The 12060-nt window shown below is 29.3% G+C and overlaps 1 protein-coding gene across 4 annotated transcripts in view; it reads right to left on the reverse strand.

Annotated features, from left to right (window-relative positions):
* Phf14 (PHD finger protein 14) overlaps positions 1-12060 on the reverse strand; it is a 183832-nt gene that overhangs the window by 92815 nt on the left and 78957 nt on the right. For all 4 annotated transcript variants that reach the window (XR_013435277.1, XM_078040344.1, XM_040291563.2 and 1 more), the window contains 2 exons: positions 6895-6945; positions 6660-6781 (listed from right to left, as the gene is read on the reverse strand). Coding sequence is in view for 3 of the 4 variants with exons in the window: in XM_078040344.1 (XP_077896470.1) it covers positions 6660-6781; positions 6895-6945 (173 nt within the window). In the remaining variant the exon portion in view is untranslated. The remainder of the gene's footprint in view (positions 1-6659; positions 6782-6894; positions 6946-12060) is intronic.

Raw genomic sequence — 12060 nt, forward strand, 5'->3', positions numbered from 1 at the left:
TCTAGCACTATTGACATGTTAAATATTGGCATTCTTAGAATTTTGTTATTAAGCTGTTTAAATTAAAAAGCGCAACTTTCTAAAGTTGATACAATCAAATGGGCAGGATTTCAGAAATAATAATAAAATAAACCCTCCAACTAACATAACCCATAAGATACTTTATTCTCTTTTTCCCCCCAGGAATTGAACCTAGAGGCATTGTTTGTTTGTTTGCTTGTTTATATCAAGCCCCTGGGTCTTGCTTGCTTGCTTGCTTGATTAATTGACTAGTGCATGCCAAGGATTGAACTCAGAGGAGCTTAACCACCTAGCCACATCCCAGCCCTTTTTATTTTTACTTTTTGAGACAGGGTCTCACTAAGTTGCTCAGGGCCTCCCTAAATTGCTGAGGCTGGCTTTGAGCTTGCAATTCTCCTTACCTCAGCCTCCAGAGCAGCTGGGATTATAGGCATGCACCACTATGCCCAGTTTCCTTTTTTAAAGACAAGAAAAGGCTTAAAAAACAACCATTCATTAAGCAAAAGGAAAATTTATGAACATTCTCTCAAAATAGGGATGTCATTATATTAGAATGGAGCAGAAATAAATGTTTCTAATTTTACCTTAAGTATTAGATAATACCATTGTTTGGTCAAACAGATTAGAATTTCCTTGAAAAGCTCTTGCTTTTACAACAGTTACTTAAAAAATAATGTAAAATGTCAAGTGTTAAAAATCCAAATAAATAAAATTTCAAAGAGGTCATAGTCATATTTCTTTGTTTAAATCTTCAAAGAGGGCTGAGGTTGTGGCTCAGTGGTAGAGTGCTTGCCTACCATGTGTGAGGCACTGGGTTTGATTCTCAGTACCACATAAAAATAAATAAATAAAATAAAGGCATTGTGTCCATCTAAAAATAAAAAGAAAAATTATAAAAAAAAGAATATTACCACTTATTAAAAAATAAACAAACAAGCCTTCAAATAATTTCTAATGATCCATCTATTATGAATTTAGACTGCTCTTTCCTTTTGATGTGAACATTGTTAAATTGTTGAGCAGCAAACTTCGGGCTATGAGTTAGAGGATATCCATAGGTCTTCACAGACATCTTGTTATATTGCCTTTTTGAAGTGAATTGGGACAAAAATAAAGCTGATGAAAATACTTTTAAAATATGTTCACGGAGAAAAGCCCAGATAAACCTATATTAGAAATAATAGTATCCAAAATTGAGGAAAGGGTTATGTCACACAGATTGCAAGGGTGATATGAGGGGATATTCAAAATCCAAGCTTTTGAAAGAATCCTTTTACAAAATAATAGCAGTCAATGACTTAGAAATTCAAGATGGCAGGGTGCAAGACCACATAGCTATAATTCCAGGGACTCAGGAGGCTGAAGCAGGAGGATTCTGAGTTCAAAGCCAACCTCAGCAACTTAGGAAAGCCCTCAGGAATTTAGCAAGACCCTATCTCAAAATAAGAAATTTAAAAAAACCAACGAAAAAAAAAGGGCTGGGGATGTCGCTCTGTGCTTAACCCCTGGGTTCAATCCCTGGTACCAAAAAAAAAAAAAAAAAGAAAAGAAATACAAGACAAAATGAAAAAATGAAATAATCAAAAGAAAAAAACCTATCTTGGAAATTGTTGATAGAGATAAAAAAGAGAAAAAATAAGTTTATCCCAAACTATGTACAGAAAATGTGCATTTTTAATGCATATGAAATGTATTAGAATATGTAAACCATTTTTAGACCCATATTTGTTTCTTAGTTTTAAATTATAAGTATCTAAATAATAAACAATTGTAACATTAATTTATAATCACATGATATTTGCACAAGAATACACTGTTTTATTAAATATACTATTAAGAGTGATGACTGGGGCTGGGATATATATAGCTCAGTGGTAGCGCACTTGCCTAGCATGCATGAAACTCTATGTTCATTCCCCAGAACTGCAAATGAATTATTAAAACAAAAAGTGATAAACTATTAGTAATTATGTGATTATCATATGATAAACTATTACTTGCTAGTAATCTAGCAGGTCTTTAATCAAAATAAAATAACTTTAAAAAATTCTACCAAATGTAATACTAAGTGTTCTTAAAATAGATAAACTAGGTTCCATTTTCTGTTTGTTTCTGTGGTACAGGGGATTTAGCCCACAGTACTCTACCACTGAGCTATATCCCCCAAATTCTTTTTGAGACAGGGTCTTGCTAAGTTGCCAAAGCTCGTCTTAAACTTATGATATTCCTGTCTCAGCCTCCACAGTGACTGGGGTTAAAGGCATGCACACGTGGCTTTATTTACAATGTCATTTAAGTATTCACCTTTATGATCTGCCGTTCTGTAAAAATAGTATCAAAATTTATAACCAATTTTAGCTTTACTATCAATCTAATCAAATCTCAGGAAGTAAACTCCTTTAATTATGACCCAGGCCATTTAAAAATATCTTTACCAATTAGAACAAAAAATTAATTTATAATAAAAAGAATCAGAATAAATTATAGAGACTAATATTTGAAATAAAAATCTAGTATATATTATTTCTTGTTGGTGTTTCTAACAGTTTATGATACAAATTATTTGGGGGGAAAACATTAAGAAGTCAGATATTTAAAATATGAAATAAATAAATTGCTTAGAGAGCAAATTAACATGCTAACCTTGTATGTAACCAAAATGATTCAATATCTATGTAATTTGCCTTATACTCAAATAAGGGGAATCTAGCAAGCATTTAATAGTGTGGAATTAGTTGTAAAAGTGAATAGCTTCACGGATCATTTCCTAACCTCAATATTTCTGAAAAATGGCTATAATACAAATAAAATTAAAGATAGTATTTGAGAAGACTCACTGAGTCTAGAGTTCTTAGTTTTAGAAACTCTTTTGTCTCTAGCCTATGGTTTTTTATTTTAAGTAATAAAATGTGTCACACTGAATTTACATAATTAAAATAAAATATGAGGTTTAAAAGTTTAGACTTATTCCTGATGTGACATCTAAATAAAAACTTATGGAGAAGAAAGGCTATCTAGCTATCTCTAAAATCTATCTTTTGAAAATCAAGTGTTCAAAAAGAACAATCACTTCATTTCTACTCTTGCATAGGTGCATGAATTATTTAAAATCTGTGTTATTTTCTTACCTTGTCATAGGGAAAAAAAACAACAGACATTGTAAAGTCTTTTAAATATTTTCATGAAAAATTTATATTTAGTGACTCAATTTTCTCTAGGATTAAGTTAAAATTGTAAAATTTTTTAGGGTTGGCAGCAAAAATATATGGAGTCTATTTATTAGGCATTTATCATTCATTTATCAAGGACTTACTGAACACTAAATGTAGAAACAAAAATAAGGTATCATTAAATGGGGCCATACTTCTCACAAAGAATACCTCTCTCAAAATAAATAAATGCCTGAAAAAGATCTCACAGTTCTAACACAGAGTATCAATTTGGACTTTAGCATTTAAATTGCATATTTATAAGGACATAAAGGAATCTATTTTTAATGGAAAATTTTGCAAAAAAAATTTTTAATTAAATTTAAAAAGCAGATGGAAAAAGTGAAACAATATTTTTAAAAATTCCATAAGACATTATAAAAATCATCTTCCTCTTAATGACCTTGATAATTTTCAGATTTCCCAAATCTGAACCATTTATTCTTATCATTTTAGAGAACATGTAAGATTGTAGTCAAAATTCCCTTTGTCCCCTAAATACTAGAAATAAGTTTATATAAAAACAGGATACATACACTTTCTGAAAGGTTAAAAATCAGTATTTATTACTAATGAAAATATATTTACCAATTATGAACCACATTTCAACACAAGCATGTATGTATCCTTTGTATCACCAATGTCACTGTCCTAATATTTTACAAAGAAAAGATTTTATCATAACTTAGCAGTTATTCATGATTTGATCATGTATAACATAGGGAAAAAATGAGGCACAGAAATGCTAAATTCTTTGTCAAAGATCTGAGATAAGCTGTAGCAAAAAATAAGTTGGATCCTGCTAATTACAGTTGACTGATAAATTGCACACAATTTCCCAATTATATAAAGAAAATAAATTCACATAAACATATACAAATAACTGAAGCAGCAAGAATAATAACTAATATGAATTTTCCATATAGCTTGAATTACATAGAGAAGTGTGGTTTCAAAATCAAAGATGCTAAAGAGAAGGTTCTCCTAAGTTGCAGACATTATTTTAAAGAAACTTGAGGAAACACAGAAAACATATTTAATAAAAGATTACTATAATCAAAAATGTTTAATTTTATAGGAGAACCAACAGATAAACACAATGAGTATATCTCTGACCTTCCACTGAAATATATTTTTATAGAAAATAAAGCCTTATTTAAAATATTTTAAAGTTAAAAAAGAATATGTATACATAATACTTAATATACAATATAATACTTAATATATAATGTAATCATAAAAATATGAATTTTAGGGGGACTATTTTCAAGCAATGATGGTGTTAACTCCAAATGAAATGTAATGTTAGGGAAAATGGCAGATATTAGCTATACAATTGTTTTTATTAAACACATGAAATCTATGCAAAATAAAATTCTTCTTTAATCCAGGAGCAATAGTGCTTAAACTAAATATTTAAAGAAAACTCATAACCATAGAACACTTTATGGCATTGTTTTATATCTATCTTTTCTTTTTCTCAGAAATATTATAATAAAAACATTTAATTTCCTCTTCATTACCTTTAAAAATCTTTGCAGAAAATTTATGATGCTATCCTTTTTATGAGGCAACCAAGGAAAGGGACTTTGTATATCCATCATTTCTAGGTTAATAAAAATATCTTTACCTTCCAAGAAAACTTTCACTAAATTCCAAATACTGACATGTTTTAATCATGCAATTAGGAATGAAAATTTTACAACAGAAACTAATGAAATAAATAAGAAAGGCAAATATTATTCAAAAATTTTATAAAGATTATAAGAAACACGGTACCTACTTTTTTTCAAGATACCTAAAATATAGTGGGTTGGAAATGCCCTATTATAAAGTGCTTTTTGAAATATAAGCTATATTTATTCCCTAGGTTCGATCAAATATAAGCAAAAAATAACATAAAAACTAGTAAAAATGTTTGGATTCCACAGTAAAAGGGCCTGAATCAATCTAGTATTTCAAAAAAATGAATGAAGATAGACATTGGTATAGGTTCAAATAATTGAAAAGAAGATCACAAGTTTTTAACTATCATTTCAAATTAATCATGCTCCTCACCCCTATCCCCAACCTCAATGGCATTTCCCTTGATTTTTTATTATGTAATATTGTAATTTTTTAGTTTTTTTGTAATTTTATGTATACCATTATATTATACTTCAGCTTGGGATTTCATTTTGACATAATTCATAGTATGATCAGAATTATACATATATATCTCCTGAATTCAGAATTGCTTTAATTAAATATAAATGAATTTCATCTTCATGACAACTCCCACAAGATTCTGCATCAACTACATAAAAGAAAATAGACTTTCTTACTTTGTTGAAGCACTTTGTATTTCTTCACTGAAATCTTTACCTTCTCCTTATCTTTCTTAGTGATAATATAAAAAACTAAGATTTAAAAAAAACTTCCTGCCTTTATTTGATGAAGACAAAAGAAATTATATTTTTAATGACTAAAACATAGAACATCATTTTTTAAGTAAATATTTAAAATCACATAATTATACTAATATATTTATTTCATCAACATAAGTTTATTCTTTTTTAAGTGTTTAATTTTCTGTCCTCAGTCAACTCAGTAGGACTTTACCAAGACAATTTTTAAAAGAAATCAGACAGAGTTCCCTCACCATGCTACAAGAACTCTGCCACTGTCGCTTTGAAAGACTGATGTCTCTTAAATTAACTTATTTTTGTTAACCACCCACACCAGCAAACTGAGTACTTTCTTCATTTCAGCAAGATGCAAATGGCTAAAATTAGAAATCTCTGGGCCCTCAGGAATAGTCATTGTACAGCATCAGCTAAGCTTCCTGATTAGTATTATGCTTGATTTAAAAATAAAAAAGTACCCAAACAAAACAAAAAAAACAAAGAAGAAAACAAAACAAAACAAAATCTATCTAGGCCATCTTTTCACCTTTCTTTATTTCATAAGAGAGAAGCATTTAACACATTCATTTTGGTAGGCAATAAGGAAGTGCTAATGAAGCTCTTGCCAATAAAATAAAGTCTGTCTTATTGTTGGTTGCCTTAATAAACTTCAACTTTTATAATAAGTAAGAGCATATTAACTTTATGATCTTATGAGATAAAACAATAATCTCAATACAAAGTGTTTAAATCAAATTACTTTTGTGGCCTCTTTATAAAAATACTGACAACTTCTCTTGTGAAGAGAAAATTAATTCTCTTGTGTTCAAGATCCAGATTATCACTCTTATTTACATCTAAATCCAGAGTATAACTATGTGTGCAAAGTTAATCAGTAGATGAAATCTGTTTCTGAAACCTTGTTCTAAGTAAGATTTTTATAAACATCTTATTCTATTTTTGTTTTTTCATTTTATCTGTGATAAGAAAATGATAATCATGGGACTTTAATCCCCAAAAGACAAGGACTCAGCATCCAATTTACCTGACAAGATTTTCATTGTCTCCAGTTCCTTTGCAAGTTGCACATTCAGTTCTTAAATCTTCAGCTTTGGGTTTCTTTTGTAATACAGACTGTCTCTGTCTTCTTTCTCTAGGAACTCTTTCCTGCCATACAAGGGAGAATAAATCAAAACAAAATCAGGATATAAAGAAAACAATTTTAAGAAAAAAATTTCTCAAAATTTGAACTGTGTAAAAACTGCTTAACTTATTCCAACCTCATGTTTTTCTTCCTCAGGAACAAAGCTTCGTTTCCGTCCTCTGGTTCTCTAAAAGAAAATCCACAAAAATACCTAATGTTTAAATAATAATAAAAATAAATTTTCTCTGTTAAATATTATTGCCTCAATTCTCAAAAGATGAACCATTGCCCTTAAGTACTAGCAAAATCTGGGGCACCTTTAGAAATGCAGAATCTCGGGCTCATTCCAATAAACTAAATTAAAATCTGGCTTTTAAGAAAAATTCCTAGTAAGGCATTCGCACCTTACGTTGAAAAAAACTGTATAGAAGTGTCCTTAACAGAGACAATATTTATTAATCAAGTCCCAAATGAATACTCAGGGCTAGTTCTTTCTGTATTCATCTCTTTCCTTTCTGTGGCACTCTTACTATTTAATGCTTCAATTTCTGTCCCAGAAATAATTCATCTCCACATTAGTAAGAAATATGTATATTATATTTCTATACCAAATTAAACTTAACACAATGCTTATTATGTAAAGATTTTAAAATTTGTTTTAATAAAATAAATTATAAGTGGACAGATGAACCAATTATACTATCTAATATAAATAACAAAAAGTTTAAATTATTTTTTCCTTCTCTGGCAATCTATTATCCGATTTCCATAATTTATATGTACAGGACAATTTCAGAATAGTCAATGAACTATCAATGAGAAAGTACTCAAACTATTTATTTTAGTTCTATGATCTTTAGAATAGAATACTTAAAAGGCCTTCACACATGTCCACATGCTTTTCATTCAACCCATCTTTACATAATGAAGTAACAATGTATTAATTAGTTTTGAATTAATTTTCAAGTACATATGTTAATTCTCCAATTTTATGTTTCTAATTCTTAGGAAGAAATTTAATCACAAGCTGAGTATCCTTTATCCAAAATGCTTGAGATCACAGAAGTGTTACAGATTTCATAATACTTGCATAGACTTTACAAGTTGAGTATTCCTATCTGAAAACCCAAAATTTGAAATGATTAAAATGAGAAAATTTTTGAAAGTTGATGTTCAGAAAGTTTTGAATTTGAGTGCATTTCCAATTTTATATATTTGGATTAGAGATGATCAACCTGTATTTACTATTTGTGAAAATCAAATCTTTAACATCTGATATAATTCAATCAATTGAAACTTTTTTCATACCCATACTGCAATTTACATCATATGGTAAAATACCAATTAGCAATTCTATTGTTGAATGAGGTATTTACATTACTCTCTATATTCATAAATTCCCTTTTCTATACCTATCTATATATTTTATTAACATGTTATTTTAAAAATGAACAAGTATATTTATAATTACCTAAAGCAGTCCTTTTAAATTAAGTTCATTAATTACCAAATGGTAATCACTGATATATTCATGTAGTAATTTAACAAAAGTAACATAGTTCTGGCTAGAAAAACAAGGTTGTTTAAAAGAATATGGTATCCTATCATCTCAGAGCTCTGAAAAAAGCAGCCCAAAGAAATGACTTCCTAATGTCACAACATCAGTTAGTGACAGAGATAAACCTCAAACCCCAGTCTCTTAAGTGATTTTTCCTACTTGTTAAGTCCAAGATTTATAATTTAATCCCAACTAGAGATGAGTAAAATTTCCAAGAAGCAAATCTCCTATTCTGCTTCATTACTTAAATAAGCAATAGCACCACAATGTACAATGAAGACTTTTCACATTTCAAAAAGAGTAAATTAGAGAATCATACCCAATAGAGAAGAAATATAAATTTTCACTCTCTTCTTACCTAATTTGTTAGCCCCATAGAGTATAATGACTAACATGACTTATTACCAACATAATTACAGGAATTTCTTAACATTTGTCAAATTCCTAACTTTTTTAAAAGAGGATTTAATGCAAACACAACTATTCAAAAATACCAAGTCCTCCAATCAGTGAAATGCTTAAAGGGATAGACTCAGTAGTAGACTGATTGCTATCATGTGTGAGGCCCCAGGTTTGATCTGCAACATGGCAAAAAATAAAATAAATAAATAAATGTTTTCACTTCTAAAAAGGTGAAAAAAGAAAGACTGAAAAAAATGTTGAGAGCTGGAGTATCTTTTTCTACTTTTAATAATGTGACAGCATCTATAAGCATAAAAAACTCATTAATTGCCTATGACTGCAACAAGCAAGGTATTTAAACATAGTATCACCTAAATGAATCATCAGAAAAGTTTGTAAGACAGAAATGGTACAAAAAAGCAGGAGGAAAGAAAAAAAAAGCATTTGATTCATCTCTCAAATTATTACCATCAAAGAGCTCACTCCAACTCAGATGTATAAAAGTATTCATAATACGGTTGTTATTTCATTATATGTTATGGCTGATACAAATTACATTAGAAACAAAATAAATAAAGCATCTGCATAAAAATAATATGTAGAAGAAGAAAGACTTTTACCTAATTATGCCCTTTAGGATGTAGTAAAGACACATTATCTTAAAGTTCCAAATGATTTAAGGGATTCCAAATCACACTTCATCTTGAAAATAATTATTAAGGTATTAGGAGTAAATGATAACTTTTAAACTCATTTCAAATCTTGGCATATTCCAATTTTTTTGTTATTTTTTAAGAACTTATTTACTTAGGGAATAATGATGATCTGAGCCACTTATATTACCTGTCTCAATCTGTCTATGGTACATTTTCTTGAAAAGAGGTAATAAAAACATCCACAGAAGAGACTGGAATGTATTAAAGGCAATGTAGAAGAACAAAATTATTTTAGTTACCAGCATCATTTTAGTAGTTTGTTAATCTGAAACAAATAATTCAATATTTCAATTTTTATTAATTCTTTAGAGCTGGGGTTATTTTAATTTATAATTAAGTAAAATGCAAGATGATTTTCCTAAGGCTAGAATGATTTATTTGACAAGTGAGCTAAATTTAAAAATAAAAGTAAGTTCTTCAACATCTGTGATATCACTAATCTGGGCTTCACAAACTCACTTTTTAGTTACCAGCATCATTTTAGTAGTTTGTTAATCTGAAACTGTTTTCTCTGAATTTAACACATCTTGTTTTTTATTTATTTTGATGAAAAATCAACATTTATACAAATAACAATAAGTAATCAATATATGGTTAGATGAAGAAGAAATGCCTCCCTATATAATTTCATATAAAGACAAACATGTTTATGCATGAGTAAAATCCCAACCTCAATGTTAATTTAGGACAACTAAGTCAAACCTCAAAAACCTCTGTCAGATTACATATTATCAGAGTTATGCTGTGAAATAAATGCCAGTAGCTTTCTGGCAGCTGTTTAAAACTGCTTCAAACTAAAGTTTATTTGTGTGTGTGTGTGTGTGTGTGTGTGTGTGTGTGTGTGTGTGTGTGTGTGTGTGTATAAATGCATACATATATATAATTCTCCCAGAATTTGTTTTTCTTTTTCTTTTTTTTTTTTTTAAAGAGAGAGAGAGAGAGGGAATTTTGATATTTTATTTTTTAGTTTTCGGCGGACACAACATCTTTGTTTGTATGTGGTGCTGAGGATCGAACCCGGGCCGCACGCATGCCAGGCGAGCACGCTACGGCTTGAGCCACATCCCCAGCCCCAGAATTTGTTTTTCAATCATGAAACTTCCTTAAAAACAAATTATAAATTAAAGTTCATATAATATTCAAAGAAAAATACTATGTATACACAAAAACAAGGTATGAATAAAATACCATCTGTTTCTGTTGGCTATCAACACACAACAGATGGAACAGTGATCACCAAAAGTGAGTGTTTCCCTTCTGATCAATTAACTGTAGAGCATATTTTAATAACAGAATTATGAACAAGAATGGAAGAATAAAAACATATTCATAACCAATCTGGTTTAAATATTATAAATTAAAATAATGTTTGAACTAAATATACAAAATAAAATGTATGGTTTATGATATGTTCCTATAAAACCCTACTCATAGATAATATTATATACAAAATATGTAAAACATTGAAGCATCATCTGTTCTTCATTTTATTTCAGATTCCTAGAAATAAATAAAAATGATATATTTCCAACAAGAAAAAGGCAAAAAACAAAGGCATTCAGGTCTGGATAAGATTATTTTAGCTAAGAATTCATGGATCTCATCCAGGTGGCCAAAATAAGGTAAAGCACCTTCTAGCTCACAACAGGGTTATTTGCAAGGTTTTTTCTAAGAATCTATGACACAAGTTTTATCATCTGTTTAGTAGTCAGAGGACTTCTTGAATCTGATAACAGATAACTCTGCTATCTAAATCCTCCATAAATAGTGTTTCTTTCACAGAACTGTAATCATTCAAGTAATTAGTATAAAGATAAGATAAAATAAGACAAATCAGACAAATGCATCTTAAGCTTTAGACGTTTTAATAAAAAAAATTTTAATGGTGCTGGGGATTGAATGCAGTGCCTTGTGCATGTGAGGCAAGCACTCTACCAACAGAGCTATATCTTCAACCCACATTTTAATAGAATAAAATCCAAATCTTTGAACATTTTTTTCTGAAGAAGAATCCAAATATATATACATACACATATATATCTATAACATATATAGTTATATATTTTAAAAATATGCCTTTTTTAGATTCTTAAGATTTCATTCCTAACAGTACTAAATAGCTACTTTGCATATGTATAATAATTAGTTATACCATAAGTGTAATGAAAGTAGACTCTAAGAAATCTGATTATCTCTCAAATAAATACTGTTATTTGGAATAGGCTTATTAGCAGCTCAGTGTTAAGACAAGAAACAGATCAAATGTGTTTAAGTCCTTTTCCAAAATAATGATCTAGAAGAAATAGTGCATCCTGGAAAACAACGTGATTTTCAGTCAAAACTGCTAATAAGTACTTCGTTTATTGCATTTATTTTGCAAAAAAGAAAATGAAATATATAAAACAACAAAAATTTCTAAGTCAGGAAGAAAGATCAAAGAAAGTAGATGGAGTGTGTGTGTGTGTGTGTGTGTGTGTGTGTGTGTGTGTGTGTGTGTCTGTATATGTGTGTGAAGACTATAGAAAGAAAGGTCCCAGCAAGTCCTTTGGCACTTGTATAAAAGATGAAAAGACATCAGATGATATAGAATGGGAAAAAAAAATGAAAAGAAAATCTGAAAGCTTTC

This window comes from Ictidomys tridecemlineatus, chromosome 2 (genome assembly GCF_052094955.1).
Source record: "Ictidomys tridecemlineatus isolate mIctTri1 chromosome 2, mIctTri1.hap1, whole genome shotgun sequence".
Taxonomy (NCBI): Eukaryota; Metazoa; Chordata; class Mammalia; order Rodentia; family Sciuridae; genus Ictidomys; species Ictidomys tridecemlineatus.